The sequence below is a fragment of the Mustela lutreola genome, chromosome 3 (genome assembly GCF_030435805.1).
Source record: "Mustela lutreola isolate mMusLut2 chromosome 3, mMusLut2.pri, whole genome shotgun sequence".
Taxonomy (NCBI): domain Eukaryota; kingdom Metazoa; phylum Chordata; class Mammalia; order Carnivora; family Mustelidae; genus Mustela; species Mustela lutreola.
Genome location: NC_081292.1, coordinates 29032022 through 29055860, shown reverse-complemented (window position 1 = coordinate 29055860; position 23839 = coordinate 29032022). Strand labels below are relative to the sequence as shown.

Genomic DNA, 23839 nt, shown 5'->3' with positions numbered 1-23839 from the left:
TATTTGGAAAGGGATCTTAGAGATATCTAACAAAAAACGCATTGCATATGAAGAAATCAAGTTGTTGGGAAGCTAAATAAAAGGCATCAAGCACAACTCTCATATTCAAAGGTGCATATATCTATAAACCTGGGGAAAATATAAACCTGGGGAAAAATAAAAATAGTGCAACTAATTTTGATTTTATATAATTAACAAAAGGCACATTCAAAGATTAATATGTATAACTTAAATACTATGAAACTCTCTGTTCAGTAAAATATACTATTCTCTGGATTAATAAACATCAGAAATATGAATAGTGCTATTAGAGTGATATTCTCTTGAATATAAGAGTACATATTCTTTGTACGGAAATACAATTTTTATTTATTTATTTATTTTTGATGTATTTATTTGAGAGAGTGAACACCAGGAGAACGGGAGAGGGAGCGAACCTACAACCAGACTCCCTGATGAGTGCAGAGCCGAAGCAGGGCTTTATCCCAGGACTCTGAGCTCATAACCTGAGCCAAAACCAAGAGTCCACACTCAACTGTCTGAGCCACCCAGGCGCCCCAGTAAATACAAATTTCTTTTGAAAGACCTTATTATTGTCTTCATTTTAAAACATTACCTTCACCCATTTACTCATTTAACATTGGGAAAACTTGGTGATTTTGCCCTCAAGAAATTTTTTCCAGCTTAGTACAAAAAGTTAAGCACATATACCTTAGTATAAACCTAAAATCAACAGCGTTTAACTTTTTAAAAGATTAATATTTTCAATACTAATATGCTAGCTTCTCAAACACCAATAACAGAGACATCATTTATTCATTTAGTAGGTATTTATTAAACATCTTATCGGGTAAGCTAATGTACAGAAAATTTTTTTAAAAGATTTTATTTATTTGACAGACAGAGATCACAAGTAGGCAGAGAGGCAGGCAGAGAAAGAGAAGGAAGCAAGGTTCCCTGCTGAGTAGACAGCCCGATGTGAGGCTCAATCCCAGGACCCTAGAATCATGACCTGAGCCGAAGGCAGAGGCTTTAACCCACTGAGCCACCCAGGCGCCCCTAATGTATAGATTTTTTAAAAATATTTTTGGTAATTAAGTTACTAATTAAACAGTTCATACTATTTAAATAGCATATTTTACAAAAGACTATTACGACGAGTATAAAGGGAAATAAAATTAAAAACCTGTCTTGTCCTAATAGAAGCCAAAACCTAACCAGGAAGATAAACCAGCCATAAATGTGTGTTGTATAAACACATACAAGCTCTATGAAGGGAAAGAGTAAAATTACCTTTGATTTTCTCTGACATGGTCTCATTCTTATTTTCTTCAAGATCTTGACCAGTATGAACAAATGTGAAGGACTTGTAGGAGACAATCATCAGACCCTTCCCATCGGGCTCAATAGCCGCATAATGTGGCACTGACTTTCCACGGAGAGTATCATGCTTAATAATTTCATATTTGTTAGTATCTGTAAGAAAACAAAGTAGTTTAGAATAAAAAAATTACAAATAAAACACTATATTATAGAGGTATTTGTATATTAGTTTTAATTAAGTATTTTAAGTGTACTATTAAAAGGCATGCCACTAAGAGTTTTTTCAAAGGGATAAAAAGATTTAGAACCTAATTTTCTGCAAATACACACCTACTTTAAAATACTAGGTCTGATGAAATCTGCTCTAGATTGTGCTTTCCAATGTGAAAAGTAGCATACTACTGGCCATAGTGGCTATTTAATAAAAATTAAGTGAAATTTAAAATTCAGTTCTTCAGGCACACTAGTCACATTTCATTCAAACGCTCAACAGCCACACATATGGCTAGCTGCTATTGTATTAAATGGCACATATGTAAAATATGTCCACTTGGCAGACATTTTCACTGGACAACAGTGCTCTAGACTTTGAAAGTAACTAACTTACCCGAAATACCAGCTTCGGATGGATCTACCTTTTCCTTTACTATGGCCTGTCTACTTTCCCAGCAGGTACATAATAGGCATCTTCTAAAAAGAGCCACACTAAGGATAAAGGAAAGGTATGGTGTGGATTATTTTTCTGCCTATTCTAGCTATTGATAAATGGGTTTCCCTAAAATGAAATGTTTATGGTAGAAATGATTTTTATACACACAGACAGATCTACATGCCAACTGTAATCAAGCATAATGATACTTAATTTTAAGACAGAAAATTTAAGATACAAAATATAAAAGAAGAAAATTAACTGTATCATGAAAACCTCTTGTAAAATAACTGAATTTATTCTCGAAGATAGGTGGGATTTTTTACAGTACTCAAACATTTCAGTTGAGTCCACATCTTTACTTATACTGTTACTCTCTTAAAGTGGGTTGTACTTGTTAACAAGTAAGCTTCACAATGAGTACTCAAAAATCACAACTCAATGTCACATATTCTAAATGATGATACAATCTGTTCTAAAGTATCTGTCATTTTCCCCTCTAAATCTTCACCTATATTCACTTCATACATATTTAGGAACAGACCTATAAATTTATGAATGAGCTAACATACTTCCTACACAGTAGATGCAAGGCAAAGAAAGATACTACATAGTTTACAGGGTGGCTTTTCCTAATATATGTGCAAGAGAAAATAACAGGTGAATTTCAGTGAACTCCATGATTAAATAAGTTGGGAAATGCCTGATTAAAATTACATTCTCCTTTACTCAAAATTTCTAAATCCTCTAACACGTTTAATGTATAATAGGGATATTATACACCCACATTTTCAAATTTATTTGACCACAAAACATAATTTATCAGATGTTCCATCAACACAGTTTACAAAAGTACTGCTATGTTCATTAAAAAGAAAAAAGGAAAAGAATAACTATTATATTAATAATACTTGGGGGAGGGTGAAAGGAATGAAACATTAAGAAGAGTAATGAGAGAAAAATTAAGCCATGGGGAGATTCATACTCCTATAATTACAACCTTGGGAGATAAAAAGAAAAGTGAGTCTAATTATATCTGTCCAGTAGAGGCAAGGACATAAAGCGAAGGAAATGCAGGTGGTGAAGCTTGAGCAGAGTGTCACTATACTCGGGTAAGTTACTGTGAACTGAGATACAGCTGCCACAGAACCAGAGAACAGGAGGAAAAGTATGCATCATGATTTCTCTGTAAGTTGTCGAGTTATATCCCTTAATAAAAAAATTAAAGTTTCTCTTATCTAAAGTAGAGATTGGCAAAGTATGGCCAGTGGAGAAAAAGCTTAGTTTATGCATATTTTTATATGGTCTGTGGGCTAACAATGAATTTTATACTTCTCTAAATTACTTATAATTACTAAAAGTAATCAAAATAATACTATTTAAATACATGTTAAAGCTATATAAAATTCAAATGTCCATAAATAAAGTATTATTGGAATACAGCTTTTCTCATTTATTTATATCTTATCTGCAGCTACTTTTAGACTCCAGTGGCATAACTGAGTTGTTGTGATATAAACTGTATGGTTACCATCTAGACCTGTACAGAAAGTTTTCCAATACTAAAGTTTTAAGTTACTATGTTCCTCCAGAAATTAAACTACAACACTGAGAAAAACCAAAAATTATATTAAACGGTTCACAGAAAAAAAAATCTAGGAAGTTTACTCAACTTACTTATAAACTATTCTGTTACACATATATGTATATATACACACAATATGCACACATGTACATGTACAGGTATGTACATATACACATGTTCATTTTAAAATAAAAAGTCCTCTTAGAAAACAGACACTAATAGCCTTTATTGGATTATAATGCACAGTTAACTGTTGAACAATATAAAGGTTAGGGACACCAGTCTTCTGTGTAGTCAAAAATCTGTGTATAACTTTTGACTTCCCCCCAAAATTTAACTACTGTTGATTGGAAGCTTTACTGATAACCAAAACAGTCGATTAACATGTATTTTATATAAGTATTACACACTACATTCTTATAATAAAATAAGTTAAAGAAAGTGTTATTCACGAAATCATGAATAAATTTGCAGTGCTGTCCTTTGTTTATAAAAAAATAACCACATATACATGGACCTGCACAGCTCAAACCTCTGTTGTTCAAGGATCAGCTACAATTTAAGATTCGTAAGTTAAATTAGTAAATTAATAAAAACTAAGAAAAACGGCAGACAGTCATCATGGAAACATGCTCCCTCAGTTCTCAACTACAAAAAAAAAAATCTACTTAGTTTTCAAGTAAGAACTAATAAGCAAGGTGAAAAGCAAGGATACACCATTAAATGAATAATAATTGATAAAGGAAAAAAATAACTTCTAATGTCCAAGTTAGAAGCCTGGCACACAGATTCAAATAGACCAAGGGTTTTTTTTTTAAAGATGGAAGCATTCTAAGTGAGAAAAACCAGCAGTTTTCCTGAAGGTAGAAACAAACAGCAAAGTTCAATTAGATCTGAAAAAAATCAGTTAAGATTTAAGGAAATAAAGGTATTTGTTTCCATCTAGGTATTTATATTTATTTGATATTTCGATTACATTGTAATTTATAATTTACATTCAACAATATATATAAATCCTTGTTTATGTAATATACACACACAGAAGAATATACTTATGTAGTCTTGTATATATTGAAAATACACACTTAAAATTCTTCTAAGATTATGTAAGAATGTCTTTTATATAAAAAGGCATAATTGGAAGCCTTTATTTCCATAAGTGGAAGCACATTATTATTTTTTCTATAATCCATACCCGAAGAGAAACTATTCATTCCACTAGGTGTCAGGTATTAGAATCACAGCAACGCTACCCAAGAAAAAGTCAACAGCATTTACAGGAACAGCTCTGCATTTCACAATCTACTAAATGGTGCCAACCACTATTCATTCACAATGTCGTTATATTTTACCTTTATTTTTTTTACTGATAGTGACCCATTCCAAAGAAACATAGAACCCACTTCCTTTCATATCCAATTCTTCTTTCTCTATTCGAAGAAGTAAGGTAGTTACTGAATGTTCTTCAGCATTCATCAGTGAGATACTGTGAATTATGATAAAAGGATTCCCAAGCTCTTCATTAAACATAATCTGCAAAAAAAAAAAGGTGACACATACAAAAATGTACATATACACAAATGCAGGCGGCACAGAAGGAATGCACAGAATTCTGACAAGACAACAAGTAATTTGTAAATAAAAAAATGAAAAAAGCCTTTAAATAAAGGTTGCAAGTTCAAATAACATTCTTTGAAGAAAGAACTTTTTTAAAAAAATGCCTATTTGTTTAATAGAGAAAAGTGATCAGTACTCTTGGCTTAAAAACAAGGAAAATGACAGGGTGTCCAAGTAGCATAAAAAGAAGAAAGAGAACTAGAAGCAGGCTCCTAGAAAAGAATTCTACAAAAGAGGCCATGAGCTGGTCAATACTGATTCCTTTATCTCTTCTATTTGTGTATGATTTATTTCTGCTTTGTTCCTCTAGTTTCTGAATATTGTTCATGTTTATGAACATGTGTGCACACATGTGTATGTATGGTTTTTCTTATTGTTTTTGTTTAGTTCTTCCATTTGTTTCTTAAGAGTCTGCAAAGGTCAGAGTCAAAGGAATTGGAGACACCACTCAAACTTTATTTCTCAAAAATAAAAGAGCCCCTTTACATTTAAAAGTTGCAATTCAACAAACTACTTAAATATAATACTGAAGTGTGTCTTTTTAAAAAGCAAATCTAAGCACTATACAGAGACACAAAATCTTAACAAATTCTTTTTTCCATCATCAACACAATCTAAAGGGCTCATACTTATTTAAGAGTAAATGAAAAAGAAGAGATATTTTAAGATTGTTCAATAAGCAAGATCTTTGAATAAATTAAAAAAAAATGGTTGAAGAAAATATCCAAAATGACAAAAGCTATCTTTAAAAAAAATAATAATAACAAAAAACCCTTTATCTGGAATCCTATCAGCTCCTACTTCAAAGCCTTGTAAAGAAAAGTGTGTTTTAATGTCAATTTCCCTAAGTGTTTAGCACCTCTGCCCAAAGTAGTCAAATAGGAGACCTTTGGAATCCATTCTGTGGTCTTCCACAAACAGAAAAAGCAAGAACAGCAAAGAATATCTCGAATACTCAAAACTGAGATGATAGATAATTTTTAGTTGTTCGGGTTTCACTTTTCTTTGGGGGACAACAGGAAACCAAAGGGAGGAAAAAAAAAAAAAGTAAATTTTGTCAGGTACACGTAGCTAGTTTATTGTTGTCTCCTCTTTTTTCTCTCCCATGTGAATGAAAGGGACTGGAATGAGACCAGGGAGTAGATGTCTAAACTTTTATAAATTGTTAGGCTGAAGTTTCCCTTCTCCTGAACAAGCCTAGCAACTCGTGTGTGCTAGTGCTGCCAACAGCACCCTCATCAGACTAGAGGCAACACACTGGCAAAGCAGGCAGTCTTCCTGTCTCCCTTTATTTCTCTTTCAACACTGCAGTTATCACCACTCTTACTTGGCCCCTTTATACCCCACTGTACCCCCCAACCATTCTTACCTTTAGCTTCCTCTCTTTGCCACCAATTTCCCCAAAGTCCTAACGCTCTCCTAAGTTTTTTTCTTAAAGTAATCAATATTCCACAGTATCCCTCCCACCTCAGTTAATGCCCAAGTCCATTCCTGTCCCACTCCTCTCCCCAACCAAAACTATTATTAACTGCAAACATCTCAGAAGGTGCTTATAGCACCTTTCATTATAGCAGTGTATACTGAAGAGGGCATGAAGTAAATTTAGAGTTTAAAAAATTTTAAATGACTTAAAAAATATCATTAAAGGCCTAAAATATGCACCAAGGGGAAACATAGAACATAAACCAAATGATTTATAAATCAGAATGAATTTCCTTCCGGCAGAGTATGTGGTTTTATTTTTAAGCTGAAGGTGACCTGCGTCAGTGCGTCTCTTCCTGCTCAAACCAACAGAATCCACAGCTTGATAATTCATAAATTTTCATTCTTCTGCCCCTCACTCTCCAAACTCCTTCCAAATGTTTCAACAGCTATGCTATCTACATATCACACTGCCTCCATAAGAAAAAGAAAAAAGAAAAAAATTATTACTAGAGGCCAAGCAGAAAAATGTCACAATGTCCAATGAATATTTAAATCTGTGACTATAAAGACCTGCAAAGGCCCCCTACAAACAGACTACCATTGTTCTGGTTATTTACGTTTTTTGTTTAGTTTTTTGAATTATTGCAATTTGGTAGTATTCCATTTAATATAACTTAGTAAGAAAGGCAAGCCATTTGGTTCTACAACCTTCTTGGTTTTTCTCAAATAATAAAAACCTGATCTTTGTAGGCATTTGTTGGTCTGATAAAAATATTTCATAAGATATAAATATATTAAGTTCATATTTCTTTACGCAGAACTAAAAAACCACTCGCTGAGATTCAGACAAGAGCAGTATCACAATACACTTATAACTCCGGGTCATTCTTTCCCACCTTCAAAAACTGTGGCTCTAAAGAAATTAATTCCTTACTTACTATTATTAAAATTCTAGTCTGCCCCTCAGTTTTAAAAATGTTACCCTGTTTTAAGAAAACTGAAAGGGGCAGCCTGGGTGGCTCAGTCATTAAGTGTCTGCCTGTCTGCCTTCGGCTCAGGTCACTGGGATTGAGCCCAGCATTGGGTTCTTTGCTCTGCCAGAAGTCTGCTTCTCCCTCTCCCACTACCCCTGCTTGTGTTCTTTCTCTTGCTGTGTCTCTCTCTGTCAAATAAATAAAAATCCTAAGAAAAAGCTGAAATAAAAATAGCATCTTAGAGATTGGCACATTACTATATTTTATAGTATATTCTTCTAAGCAGGGGACACTCTGGTAAACTAGTATTTGACCAAAGGCAACTTACCAGATAGCTAGCATTGTGGTGCCTCAGAAGTATGCTGGGCCCATAAAGATACCAGCAAATGTAACATGAGTAGAGGAGAAAAGATATTCCAGCGTAATTCCTGGCGAACTCTTCATCAAGCAGGAGGCAATGCCAATACTTTATTGTACCGCTTTACACATATATAAAGCACTCAGTGGACATTTGCTGAACAAATGAATGCAGTTCTTGACAACTGCAATGACCCCAAATCAAACCAGTTTTGTAAAAGGTATCCATTTATAATTGAATTAAGAAAATCCAAAGCATTTTATTATAAAGATGAAGAAGTCACATGGAAACCACTCCCAGAAAGAGTAATTTCAAAATCACTAAGGTCTAATTTATATATATTTTCAAGACTTTGCTTAAGTCTAAAAAACAAAAACAAAACCGCACCTCCCATTTTTCAGAAGCACTATTTCCACGTTCACCTGTACCAATGAGATATAATCGTCCAGTTCCATCTGACAAGGTAACCCACGTAGAAGATGTGAAATGGACAGATGCACAAAGACGATTGTCACATGCTGTCAGATCTGTGGGAAGTCGAAACACTTCTCGTGGTTTTCCTAAAGCAGTGTCCTAAAAAGAAATGAAACATTATAAGTGAATCCTTCCTTCTCCTTGATCAATATGCATATAGAGTAAGTATCAGTGTAGTGGTTACTCTCTTATTTAAGAAAAGATGCCTAACTCCCCTTCCTTTGAGTATGAGCTTCTAACTAATAAAATATGGCAGGAGTGAGTTTGTGACTTCTCAAACTTGGTTATAGATAATTCTGTTACATCTTCTATCTTGCTCTCTCTTCTACTGTATTGTGGTACTGTACGTGGTAGACCCAGGTGGGGAGGACATAAGGGTTCCTGACAATACCCAGCACCCGGTGAGCTAACTATCTGAAGGCCCTCCTTGACCCTTCAGATCACTGCTCTCTGGGCTAACATCTTGGCTACAACCTCATAAGAAACACTGACACAGAAACCACCTTGCTAAGCCACTCTGACTTCCAACCCACAAAAACTATGAGATGACGAGTATTTATTGTTTCAAAGCACTAAGTGTTGAAGTAAGATATTACACAGCAAGAAATAACTAATACACTGTAGTAACTTGGTCTTAAGTTTAGACTAAATGATTAGTATTTTTAATGAACTGGAAACACTACATCATGTTCTAAATGCCTCCAAAGACATCCACCTGTGGTATGAAAACAGTACACTTACAGACTATTAACAGCTTAGGTTACTGTTAGCACATTTTTATTGTATCTGTATCCTTAAAATTTGAAATTATAAGATGGACTGCATCATTAAAATGTCTTATAAGAAAATATATAAAAAGGTCTACATTTCAGGAAATTAACATCTTATATATCAGATATACTCAATTCAATAATTTATTATTGTTGCTAAAGTTTTTGTTTTCAGTTAACAGAGTTTCCTACAAGCCAAAAGTAATTCTTCACTCATGTATTTCATTCTCTGTTCCTAGAATTACTTAGATAAATGCATATATTAACAAAATTTAAGTAAACAAAATGTCCTTACCAGCCACAAGTTTTTTAGTGACCCATGTCTCTTTCCAAAGCATCTAGTTTAGTTTTCTTTGAAATGGCACCCTTCCTTCTTTTTGTATTCAGATTGTACTGATTAACATAATACTGATTAAATAATAAAAATATAATGACAAGCACAGCTGGCATAAAGTTTTTAGAATGACTACATCTGAGTATTAGTGATGTAAAACTCAACTAGCAGAAATAGCACTGTTATCAGCATAGTACTGAGTAGCCTACTAGCAGTAAACTATGAAGCTTACTGTGGTCTCCAGTCAGTATATTATATGAAAGGAAGAAAGAATATCAGTTACTCCAGTCACTCAATTAAATGGAGGTCAATTAAGAGATATTTTATTGTAGGCTGATGTCTATATAGGTGTTCAGAACATGATGTATTTCCAATTAGTGAGAAATAAATGGGAGTGGTCAACAAATGCTATTGGGATACTAGAGATGGGGGAAAAATTGTTCTTTCCCTCACAGCACACACAAAACTTCCACATTCCAGATAGATTAATAATCTAAATGTTTTAAAGAAAAAGTAAGATAATTTGGTTAGAAGATTAATCACATTTTAATTTCAGGGTCGAGAAAGTCTTCCTGTGAAAAATAAAAGACATGTATAAGACAGGGAGAAAAATATTTGCCACAAAAATAACATAGGACCACTATCTATAGCATATAAAGAACCTTAGCAACTCAACAAGAAATATATGACTATCCAAAAAAATGTTTAAATGGGTAAAGACATATATAGGAAAACTATGGTTAAAAAAAATTAACCAAAAAAAAAAAAAAAAAAATTAACCAGAAAAAATAAAATCACCTAACACAAGCCCAATCCTATAATAAATCCTTTCTAACACTTGGTTCCCCATGGTGTAGACTCTCCTCTATTGTAAAATTAATAAATCCAACTTGTTCAACTATACATGGGTACCCAGCATCTTTGTCTGGAGAGCAATGAAGAAGGATGATTAACTGTTAAATATCCATCCTTTGGAATACCAAATAATTGTTAAATATATGGAAGTGGATTTATAATACTGACATAAGAAGATCTTCAAAATAATAACTGAAAAAAAGATCCAAAATACGTACAGTATGAATCCATATATACTGAAACAACAAACTGTTGTGATATGACAGCAGAGTAAGGTATACACAGACACATGCTGGTATGTTAACAGTGTTGACCACCAGAATGGGAAAAAGATAGCAGTGTAAATGGCAGTAGGGAAGACTGAAAGTAAGGGGAAGCTTTCCATTTTTGCTTCAAATATATTGCTTCTTTTTCTTTACACTGAGCAATTTATGTGTAATATAAATAGTTTAAAAGATATTAATGGGATAAAATAAATGGGACTTCTTCCTCAAAACAGTTGTTCCAAAAAGTTTCCCAGTGGTCTCCCCCACTACATGCCCTTCATTGATTCTAATCTAGTGAACCACTTGTTACGACAAATGCAGGGCTTAATAAACTTGTTAAATCACTATGGTTCATTTCAATTACAATTATGAATGTGTTTTTAAGCTACTTTATTTTAAATACAAGGTCAGTTTAATTATTAGATAAATGATTTTGATATCCAATAAAATGATTAAGATACTCAAGTATATACATGTAAAACTAAAAATTAAATTAAAATACAAAAGAAAACAGTGTCTCTCTTATTTAAGATAAATGACAGTTTAAGCGAAAGTGACCTGAATGTTCCTAATTTTTGAAATCTAATTCTCAAAGGGTACATTTAATTTTAAATGGACCGTATGCAATAATACTTTCTTCTGTATATCTTAGAATATTAAATTATTTCTGAATAACCTCTACTGACAGTTTTACAAAGTGTCCTCATAATAATGCTTTATGATTTTGGCATCTATGTCTTTGTCCCACCCAATCATTTTCTTCTTCCAGACAAAATAAGAGGTTAATGTAACTGTTCAAAGCGCTGAAAATAGTTCTGCAGTAACATTTCACAGCTGAATTGCAAAAGAAAACTGCAGTGATGAATGGAACATTTACTGAATAACTACAATGTACAAGCACCGTATAAATAAGTGCTTTGATTTTTTACCATCTCATTTAACAATTACAAAATCCTATGAAGTTGAAATCATTATGCACACTTTGAGAGATAAAGAGCTCTGTTCAAAAAACTTAAAATCATTTGTCTAGAACTCCATTGTTAAGAAAATGGCAGGGCTAAGATTCAAATCCTAACTGACCCCACTCCAGAAGCTGATGGTCTCTTCTGTATTTTGAAAGAAAAGAAAACTACCTTTTTCCTTTCTCTTTTTTTGCTAAAGCTTTAAGAAATGATGTTTTATTAAGTGGAATTTGAGTAATGTGTCTATATAAAATAAAACTTTTAATAATTCATTAAATACATAACAGTTCAAATAACTTACTCCTCCTTTCTTTTTTTCTTTAACCAGGTAAATAACTGGCTCCATATTAATAAATGCAACTATAGAAAATAAGGTCAGATTCAGGTCTAGAGATGCTAGTTTGGAGATACTGCTGGCATGCAACTCAGCTAGACTAACAAGCAGTTGCCATGTGTTACTCAAACTTGGCCTCACAAATGTGGACTTCACACAGAATCCAGTAACTCTCCTCTCATTTTTAAGTGTAACTTGAGGCACCATGAGATGACACAGTTCTTTAAGAGAAACAAACTAGTTTTTCAGATAAATGGGAAAATGTTATAACAGAATTCCTTAAATATTAAGAAACAAAACATATTATTTTAAAAGAAGCCCTAATACCCTAATAAAATGACAAATAAGAATTAAATTTTAAAATGTTTTTTTTGCTTTCCTAAGGCATTTTCTGCTTCCTAAAAAGCACTTACTCTCCACTGACATTTCTTTAAGAATTATAAACTGACAAAATAAACTGACTTCATAGAATGCCTCTACAAACCTGTGTGTGGAACTGCTGCCATCTGCTGGCTCCTGACAGAAATCTCAAGGTCTGACAACGTGTGGATTTCCTTTCTTGGCCCTACTGCCTTCTCTTTGCCCACAATAGTATTTAATATGCTTTTAACAGGGTGGGAGTATTTGTAAATGAGCCACAGCAAAAGAACCTCTCTGAGATATGTACATGTGTGCCTTTGACTCAGGGGGAAAAATCAGACAATAAAATGGCAATATTAGAACAACTTTTCTGCTTTAAAACAAAAGACAATGTGTAACCAGTGGCCAACAATCTCTACCTGCCCTCAACACAGAAGTTCAAACAACAGGTCAGTTTCCTATGTTGCTTATCAGAAAAACAGAAATAAGTATGATATTCTTCTGCACTGCAGGGGCAGAGTTTCTCAAAACTTGGTCACTGGACCAGGAGCAAAATCATATGCAATCCTTGATAAAATGCAGATTCCCAGACCATGACCAACCCTGACATACTGAATCCAAATCTTTAAAAACCATTATCTGAAATTAGTTTTTATCAATTACTCCAAGTGATTCTAATGTGCAATACAGTTTGAAAACCAAAGGCGAAAACTGAACTAAGCAAAACAAATTAAATAAATAAATAAATAAATAAATAAATGAAATAGGGGTGCCTGGGTGGGTGGCTCAGTGGGTTAAAGCCTCTGCCTTCAGCTCAGGTCATCATCCCAGGGTCCTAGGATTGAGCCCCGCATCAGGCTCTTGCTCGGCAGTGAGCCTGCTTCCTCCTCTTTCCCTCTCTGCCTGCCTCTCTGCCTACTTGTGTTCTCTGTCAAATAAATAAATAAAATCTTTCTAAATAAATAAATAATAAAATAACATAACCCCAGACATGGTTCTTTATAAACAAAATAATAATGAAAATACCCTTCTAAAGTTTGATTAAGGAAAAGGAGAAAATATAGAGAAAGGAAAAAGAGAGAGGAGATAATCTTGAGAGCATAAAACGTGCAAATTACAGGAACAAATTTGAAAAGAATAAGAAGAAATGAATAATTTTCCCTAGCAAAAAAGTGTATTATAAAATGACCAAAGAAACTGTTTAACTAAACCAATTACCAAAGAATCAGCTGGATAAGTAATTAGAAGACTTATCACTGAAAACAACAAAAGAATATATAATAAAATGGGTTCAAACAGGATCTTTATTTAACATATAAGGAAAGGGTTATTCTAGTCCTAAACTGTTCCAATTCCAGAAAGTTCTCCAATTCCTTTAAGGAAGTGAGTAAAACATTAATGAAAATCTGACATATCACCACAAACAAAATGAACAGTATTAATTATAAAAAATAAATATAAATATATTATGCATATATAAAATATATGTTAATTAACTTCATGTTATCAGTAAGCTATTCTGGTCAACAGTAAGCTATTAAGTCTTGGGAATCAAAAGTTGTACTTTTCTACTGCAAATTTTTGATTGTGCAATGAGGGAGGAGGGGTTTAGTGCTCAGATTCCCAGTATTGTTCAAGAGTCAACTGTCATTCATATTCTGCATGAATTAATAAATTAGAAGAAACTTTATTTTGTATGCTGTAGCATTCCCAGTGCCTATGACAATGTGTAACATATAGTAAATATTCACTAAATATTTTGAAGGTCAAGTGAATAGTATAAATTAGACTATGACTTTGGCTCTATAACTCAGTATTAGAGAATTTCCAGATTTTAGATTTGTCTTCCCAAACAAAATATAACAGAATCTAAAAAATGGGCATGTATAGTCATATAAAGATAATATACTGCACATGTATGCATATAGGGCATTTAGCTTCTATGTACACACTATCCAAACAGGCAGTGCATATAGAGTGTACGTGTCTATTATGTCTTTAATGAGCCCATAGGTAAATAGACTAAACTAAATAAGAAACTATAACTCGTTATTCTAAGATGTCCCTAGAAGTCAGAGAATAGGTCAGAAATAGGGATCAAAAACACTAGTCTCTGCCCTTATTCCATGTCAAATAAGTTATCTTGATAAAATTATATTGTATTTCCTATGAAAACTTTCCAATAGAAAACTGTGTTGACCAGTTCACAATGCTTATAGTATTTCAAATGTTGTCATTAAACTTTCCTTCCACTTTTCCAATCAATCTTGTGATTTAAATTGGTTATAGTATTCCAAATCATGATTACTAATGAGTGAACTGATAAAACCAAGCTGCTGGCCCAAAACCATGACCCTACCCACACCCGTCTCCCAGCCAAGCAGTTAGTACTAAAATGAATCAAAGAATCCATCTTTCTTTTTAACATTTCTCTTTGCCTAGCACAGAATACCATGACTGCTCCTCCCTCCCTTGAAGACCTGGCCTATATCCACCTTGCAGTCCTCCTCTCCGACCACAGCCTGCGTACTGTTTAGGTCCTTCCATGCACACTCCGTGTTTTAGCAAATCAAGCTAGAGTACCTGTAGTGCACACACATGCCTGTGGAAGTTTGCTGAATGTGCCTCTCAAATCCAGTGCAGACATAGCTGCCTCAATCTGCACAGCAAACTAACTGATCTTTCAAAATTCTGTTAAAGTGACATCTCTTCTGAAACTTCTCTGAACACTTCATCTTTCAACATTTATCATTTCTTTCTCCATACTATGTTTATATCTTATCCCTCCTTCCAATGTTACATGTTATCAATTTATTTGTCTATGTGGCCACAAAGCACATAAAGCACATAACAGCATTTAATAAACATCTGAAGAAAAGTAAATATTTATTCACTAAAATTATCTCACCAAACCAAAGACTCACATCTGAGCCTGAAGATGAAATAATAAGAGAAAAATCCTATCAAGAAAAGCCTGGCTAGCTCAATTGGTTACGCGACCGGCTCTTGATTTCTGCTGAGGTCATGATCTCAGGGTCCTGGGATCAGGCCCCATTTACGGCTCTCTGCTCAGCAGGAGTCTGCTTGAGGAGTGTCTCTCTCCCTCTGACCCTCATCATACACACATGCTTGCTATTAAATAAATTAAAAAATCTAAAAAAAAGAGAGAGAATGCGAAAAAGAATGCAAAGCCAACTCCAAAGGATAAGAACATGCTTTAAACAGCTGTTATTATTTCAATAAACATACTGACCACGCCTTCTGTGGGATGGCAGGATTATAGAAATGTAAAAAAAAACCCAGGGCCTAGCCCAAGGGTTGGCAAACTACACTCAATGACCTAAATCTGGACAATGTCATTTTTAAAAATGAAGTTTTATTGGAATGCAGTCACACTCATTGATTTACATAGTGTCTAATGCTGTTTTCTTTTTTTTTGAAGATTTTATTTATTTATAGGAGAGAGAGAGGGAGAGAGAGCATGAGAGGGGAGAAGGTCAGAGGGAGAAGCAGACCCCTATGGAGCCGGGAGCCCGATATGGGACTTGATCCTGCAACTCCGGGATCATGACCTGACTTGAAGGCAGTCACTTAACCAACTGAGCCACCCAGATGCCCTCTAATGCTGTTTTCATACCACAACAGCAAAACCGACCAGTCATGACATAAGACTGTCTAGACTACAAACCCTAAAATATTAATAATCTGGCCCTGTGCAGGAAAGGTCTGCCAACCCTTGGCCTAGAAGGAATTCAAAGTACACACAAATGTGAGGCCAATGGTTTGGATATTCCTGGAGGCACTGAGGGAGGATGTCAGGGAAAGCTTACTAGATGCGATGGGGCTTAAGTCTAACTGCCATATGACCCGGTCATTCCTCTTTCCTGTATTTATCCAAAGAAAATAAAAACACTAACTTGAAAAGATTTATGTACCCCTATGTTCACTGAATTATTATTTACAATAGCCAAAATATTAAAACAAACAAAAAACACCTATGTCCATCAATATATGAATGGATAAAGAAAATGCATTTTATAAAATTTTCTAAAATTTTATTTAGCCATAAAAAGGAATGAAATCCTGCAACTAAAACAACATGGATGCACCCTGAGGGCTTCAGACCAAGTGAAATAAGTCAGAGAAAGACAAATACCATATGATCTCATTTATATGTAGAATCTTAAATAAAAATCAGACTGATACTTCTGAAGAGGCAATGTAGAACTGTGCTAGAAGGAGCCGGGAATACTCAGGAAGCTATTATTATTATGACCGTTTAAAGCAAATACACTAACAATCTATTGTGGAATTTACAACAAGAAGTAAAGTACAGGACAAAAATAGCCTGAAGGGTATAAGAGAAATAAAAGGAAATATATTATTGTTACATTTTTATAGTAAAATATTAATTAGAGGAAGACTATAAGTTAAGGATGAATACTATAAAATCTATATTATCCATTAAAATAATAATACAGAAGGGTTTAGATAAAAGCCAAGAGAAAATTAAATGGAATTTTAAGAAAATTTGCTTAATCCAAAAACAAGAAGGAACAGAGATAAAGAAAAAAAGAACAGATGGGACAAGCTGAAAAGACAGCAAAATGGTAACATAAACCCAATGATACTAGTAATTACATTAAATATAAATGTGCCAAGCCCTTCAATTAAAGGACAGATTGTCATGCTAGATACAAAACAAGACCCAACTACATGCTCTTTACAAGAGACGTACTTTAATAATAACAACACTGTCATGTCAGGATGGCTGAGCGGTCTAAGGCATCAGGCTCAAAACAACAATACTGATAAACTGAAAGAAAAAGGGTAGAAAAAGATATATATTACTAACAAACAAAAAAGCCAGCACGACTGCATTAATACCAGGAGATTTCAAGACAAAAATCATTACCAGAGTCTAGAGATGGAGGGGCATTTCATAATGCTAAAAGGATAAATCCATAGCAGATAAAATGTCCGTACCCCAATTAACACAATTAAAAATACAAAAAGCAAGAACTAAAGGAAAAATAGACAAATCCATTGTCATAGTCAGGACTAACACTTCATCTTAGAAAAAACAAACATGAACAGTTATACCAATATTGATCTATAAAACCCATCAGAGTAGTTGCTCATTGGTGGGAGTGAAGTGGACTACTTAAGTATAACAGGAATAAAGGCAACAATTAAAACTGAATTAAACAGAATAGAGTTTTATATAGATTAATGATAGGAATGATTCTATATATAAAAAATGTGTATACCTCAATTCTCTCAATGAAAATTAAGAATCAGATTTACTGGAAAATCCCATTATAGATATTTTTCTTACCAGCATTACTGTTAAATTCATAACTCTTCCAAGGTTATCAATGTAGTAGACGCTGTCCTGATACCATGAATCACAGTGTAGGTAATTATACATTCCAAAAGCATGCATGTGTTCCAGTGTATATTGATCATCTCGAAGTTTTACTTCTGCCACAGCTGAAATATAAGAAAAATAAACATCACAAATTTTGTCTCAAGATTATTTCTTTCTGCAGGATGCTTACAAGGTGAGGAAATCACAGAATGCTAATCACAAAGGCCTTTGGGACAAATTCACTATATTATTCATTCTAAAACAATTTCTAGGCACTGTTGCATAGAGGATAAACAGTAAACAAAACTGAACCATCCCTGACAGTAGCTATAAGAGAGACAGGGCTTTTCATGCCATTACCTTTTCTTTTAGGCACCTCTTCCTTGCAATTATGAATTAAAAAGCAGAGAATTCTAAAATTTAAGATCTCCTGTCTTTTGGGCAAATATTACATCTATTTTAGAGAGAATTTTTACAGTTTTTAAAATGCTTTTACCTCAAAACAACATGGGACCAGGGAAAGATACAAACCATAAGAGACTCTTAATCTCAGGAAGCAAACTGAGGGTTGCTGGAGGGTGGGGATAGGGACAGGGTGGTTGGGCTATGGATACTGGGAAGGGTATGTGCTATGGTGAGTGCTGTGAATTGTGTAAGACTGATGAGTCACAGACCTGTACCCCTGTGGCAAATAATATTATGGGTTAATTTTAAAAAGTGCTTTTACCTTTATTATATCTCTTTCCTTTCTTAACACACATTAAGAAATAATGAGAATTTTTTATTATTTCATTATACAATTATGGAAACAAAAGTAAGCACAAATGGTGATTTCTCCAATGTTTTCTCACATCTCTCCTAAGGGTACAGAACAAAATAGTCTACCTGGAATAGAAACAAGGTTTCCTAGTTAAAGAACATGGTTTCCCACTAGGGCATGAGTGAGTTCCATAATTTTATTTTTACTTTTTTCCACTTATATTGTGATGTAGCTAGCATATACCATTGTATAAGTTTAAGGTTGTAGAACATAATGACTTGATGTACAAACATATTGTGAAATGATTACCGCAGTAAATTACTGAACACATCCATCACCTCACTTATTTTTTTGTGATGAGAACTTTTAAGATCTACTTTCTTAGCTACTTCCATAATTATTTTTAAAGTATTTATTTATTTGGCAGAGAGAGAGCAAGAGAACCCCTGAGTGCACACAGAAGTAGAGAGAACAGCAGGCAGAGCGAGAAGCTGGCTCCCTGCTGAGCAGAGAGCAGAACTAGGGCTTGATCCCAAGACCCTGGGATCATGACCTGAGCCGAAGGCAGACACTTAACTGATTGAGACACTCAGGCACACCTACTTACTTAATTTTAATCTATAAAATGTGATCTCTGCTTCCTCTCTTTCTTCCCTCATCCGCAGAAAGGAACCCTTATAGCTCAGGCTGCCCATGATTTAGAATTAATTTCTGCTGACGGGAAATATTTAAGGAAACTATGCTGGGCCAATACCTTACCTTAATACAAAACTCAACTTACTGTAAATAAAAAATTTAAAAATAAAAACAACAGAAAATTCAAACTTACTGTATTCCAATTTTTTTCCATACTGTTTATTGGTTCCTACTTCTATACCTGCCTTCAGCCCTGGCTGACTTACATTCATTCACTGATTTATTCGGCAATATTTTAATAGACACCATTGATACAATGATGAGCAAAAAGCACAGAATCTATCTTCTTACCACTTATGATTCAGTGAGAAAATGAGCATTAGTTAAATAATCACAAAAGTAAATATATAATGAAACTGTAATAAATGGTGAGAAGAAAAATTACCAGGTACCATGAGAATAAATAACACTGGGCACTGGTCTGTGGTGTAGGGGAACTGATGAAAGATTTCAGAAATTTAAGCCAAGCTAGTAAGGATAAAGTTAGCTCATGAAGGAATATATCTACACACACACACACACACACACACACACACACAGAGGCAGAAGGAAAAGCAGGCAAAGTAGGAGGAAAAACATGTGTTCAAAGAACCAAAAGAAGGCCAAACTGGCCGAAATACATAGCACCATGGAGATCTGTATAAGAAAAGGCTTCAGACAACAAAGCTAGAGAACTGGGCAGGAGCTGGATCATGAAAGGCCCTGTCTTCAACAATAAAGTTAATGTAATGGATTTAAGTTTCTAAGCAGGAGAGTAAAGTTCAGATTTGAATTTATAAAAGATTACTTACAACTATAGTATGTAAAGCAGACTGAAGCAAAGCAAGGTAAAATCCAGTGTAAATATTAATAAAAGGAAAGCTCACTAAAAATACAGTGGAGAGGCTAGCAGGGGGAACCCTACTATCCAACATCATTTATAGGAAGTACTGTTAATTACCGACCCCAACAGAAGAATATCCAATAGGAGAGAATCACCAATTACAGACTCTAACAGGAAGAAGATGTACACTAAATGCATCTCCTACAAGAAATGGCACTATTCCTGCAAGTCATTTAATGAGAAATCAACATTCCCTGTACTCCTGCTCTTCAGTTGACTTTCATTCCAAACAACCCTTCCCAACTTCCTCATTCTTCTCCATAAAATAACATTCCTCTCTTTTGTTTGCTGGGCTTGCCTAAGGTTTTCCTATGGCTTGTATGTCCCGAATTGCAATTCTCTGATATCCCCAAGTAACTCCACTGTTGATAAAATAACTTGGCTGTTTTATTTTTATGGTTAACACATTAGAAAGTTATTGCAGTCATCTTGGTAAAGGATGACTCACTAAAGTTTGGAGGCATCTCAGAGGTAAAATCATAACTTTATCATGGATCTGATGAAGGTTGAGGTAGCTGCTATTTATAATTTAAGAAAATATTTATTTTATAAGGAACACTTAGAAATACATATTCCACTGATTAGGAGGGAAACAATCAATTCTTGGTTTTCTAGCACCACAGTGTGGATGAAACTCAATACTGCAAGACATATGCATGGTAACATAATGACCCAAAGTAATAATATTAGAGGAAGATATGACAAATACATTTTCTTCATATTTGTGCCAAAGATCCGGAGCAATCCCAAACAAGCCAGAGACTTCTTAGCCCTAGGCCTAATTACAATATCTCATCTGTGAACATAAGGTTCTAGAAAATCATTATTAGGTGACCATAATACAGTCTGTATTCTGTTGTTGCATTTGGACAAGATAATTTACTAAGTTATTAGGACACAGAAATGAGCATAGGGTATATTACATACTTAATAATTTATAAAAGTTTGTTAGTGTATAGAAAAAGCTGTGCCTTTGGCCTCAAATGAAAAAGTAAAAACTATCATTGCATTTTTCATGTTAACCATCCAGAGTTTATAAAAGGAGAGGCAGAACAACTGAAAGGAAAAAGCAGTGTTCACAAAGTAATAAACTTAATCACTAGCAGAGCTGCTCTTCAATAGAGTGTCCTAAGAAAGAAGACAGAGAAAAAGGAGTCTCGAATTTCCGCTGGAATCTTGGAAAAGGTGGAAGAAGGGGAACTCTTTAACAGAGGGCGAAGAAGCCAGAGTAGTAAATATTTTATTATTTAATATTATCTTGCATTGGAAATAAAAGAGCTTTGCTAAACAAAAACCTTTCTTGGGGCACCTGGATGGCTCAGTCGTTAAGCATCTGCCTTCTGCTGGGGTCATGATCCCAGTTCCTGGGATCAAGTCCCACATCAGGACCCCTTCTCAGCGGGAAGCCTGCTTCTCCCTCTCCCACTCCCCCTGCTTGTATTCCTTCTCTTGCTGTCCCTCTATCAATAAATAAAATCTTAAAAAAAAACCCAAAAAAACAAAAAAAAAACCTTTCTCTACTAGTCTTTTTAAAAGAACTTAGGACCCAACAATAAGAAAATCTCCCTTAATCTTCACCTAGATTTCTCATAAAACATGTATGTAACTTGAAAAACCTATAGCTTCTCATTCACAATTTATTTACTGAATGTCTATTACATGTACTGTGCTTGGGAATGGGCATACACTGGTTAATATAAAACAGACATGATCCTTATAATGGTGTTAATAATGGTTACAATTACTGCTTCTTGTCCTTTCAAAATATACTGTTACGTTGAGCCACGTGAAACTGCCAATATTCAACTCTTTCAACACTGATTAAATATGATTTGTTCTAATACCTATATAAGTAGAGCTCGTAGTTTTAAAAAAGCAGGGATAGAAACAAAGAACATTAAGACATTAACTTGTATTACAAAGGCCACTTCTTAGACAATTTATCTTCTAATAATAAGTCTTTTCACTTAGTTACTGAGTTCTCTATTTGTGTAAAAAGATGTAAAAAAAGAGTACAGCCCCATCTCCCTTATCTGCAAGGAATATGTCCTAAGATCCCCAGAGAATGCCTGAAACCACAGATAGCACTAGCCCTATATATACTTTTTTCTTATACATACATACTTATCAATAATAAAGTTTAATTTAGAAATTAGGCCTAATAAGAAATTAACAGTAACTAATAATAAAATAGAACAATTACAGTAAAACCCTGTCATAAAAGTTACACGAATGTGGCCTCTCTCTCTCTCACATACTGTACTCACCCTTCTTCCAGTGATAATGTGAGAGAATGAAATGCCTATGTGATGAGATGAAGTGAGGGGAATGACGTGGGCACTGTGATGCTAGACTACTACCAATCTTCTGACAATACGCCAGAAGGAGGATTACCTGCTTCTACATGGCAGCTGACATGGGTAACTGAACCTGCAGACAGTAAAACTGAAACTGGATAAGGTGAAACTACTGCACAAGTCCACGCTAAGAGCTCTGAAGTAAGATTTACGGAACATAACAGAACTAGAATTCAGAGCATTGCTTCCACTAACCTATTTTATACAATGCTTCTGCACAAATTAACATAGTCATCTACCTCTCTTCCTCATATTTTCTTTTTTATTTTTTTAAAGATTTTATTTATTTATTTGACACAGAGAGAGCACAAGTAGGCAGAGAGAGAGAGAGAGAGAGAGGAGGAAGCAGGCTCCCCGCTGAGCAGAGAGCCCGACGCGGGACTCAATCCCAGGACCCTGAGATCATGACCCGAGCCGAAGGCAGAGGCTCAACCCACTGAGCCACCCAGGCGCCCCCTCATATTTTCTACCTTAAGAGCAGATATGAATTTTAGAGTAAACACTACATAAATCTAATGGTTACATAGCTCTTCTTCCCTTTACTCTGACTACAGGCTAATCCTTCACCAGCTTTTACTCTCCCTCCCCTGAAGTAAAGAGTCCAGAGACCACATAGATCAGAAAAAGCATGAGCTTTGGAGTCAGCTTTGCCACTATCAAGTAGTTTTATTGTAACTAGCCTTTCTACCCTATCTCCACATCTGTAATGAAAATTAATAATACTTGTCCTATAAAATTATTGATAAGCTTAACCTTACCCATGTAAAATATTTGCTGTATTACACATAAGAAGAAAAAGTTTTGATTTCTCTGTTTCTCTTCTCCTGTCCAAGGTTAATTCTCACATATTCCATTCTCTCCTACTTCTTCTAGATTAAGAGGGAAGTTTGGCACTCACACAAGGCTGGGAACTATGACTGTTCCCAATAGTGAGAATGGAGAAAACACCTAATTCATGGGATAATGGGTAAAGTACACAGAAAACTTTTGTATCAGTAGTGAGACAAACAGAACACTGCTCCAGACCAGCCTAACATATCATAAAACACTAAATGAACTTAATCTGTTTCCAGTAACTCAACTGCATCCCAGAATAAAGCAGATGAAGCTTGTAAGAATTCAAATCTGTCCTATGGCCAAAACCATAAAGTTCACAATTTCTAGCATCAATCAAATATTACTATTCATATAGAGGGAAAAAACCCAAAATCCACAAAGAAGAGAATAATCAATCAACAGCTCAACATAACTGACAGAGAAGTTATAATTAGCAGAACAGAACATTGAAAGTTATTAAAGTGCGTTCCATATGCTCAAAACAATAGACACGAAAAACATAAAAAAGAAACTACAATATCCGTGATGAAAAATACATGTAATGGGATTAATAACAGGTTACACATTGTAAAAGAAAAGATTAGTGAAGGTAAAGGCATGAAAATAAAAATTATCCAAAATAAAACACGGGGGAAAAAAGAACAGAAAA

General features: G+C 34.4%; 1 protein-coding gene across 1 annotated transcript in view; it reads right to left on the bottom strand.

Moving 5' to 3' along the window:
* NUDCD1 (NudC domain containing 1) overlaps nt 1-23839 on the bottom strand; it is an 80166-nt gene that overhangs the window by 48510 nt on the left and 7817 nt on the right. The window contains exons 2-5 of the mRNA XM_059165767.1: nt 17625-17779; nt 8319-8504; nt 4910-5090; nt 1294-1476 (exon numbers count right to left, since the gene is read on the bottom strand). Coding sequence (XP_059021750.1) covers nt 1294-1476; nt 4910-5090; nt 8319-8504; nt 17625-17779 — 705 coding nt within the window. The remainder of the gene's footprint in view (nt 1-1293; nt 1477-4909; nt 5091-8318; nt 8505-17624; nt 17780-23839) is intronic.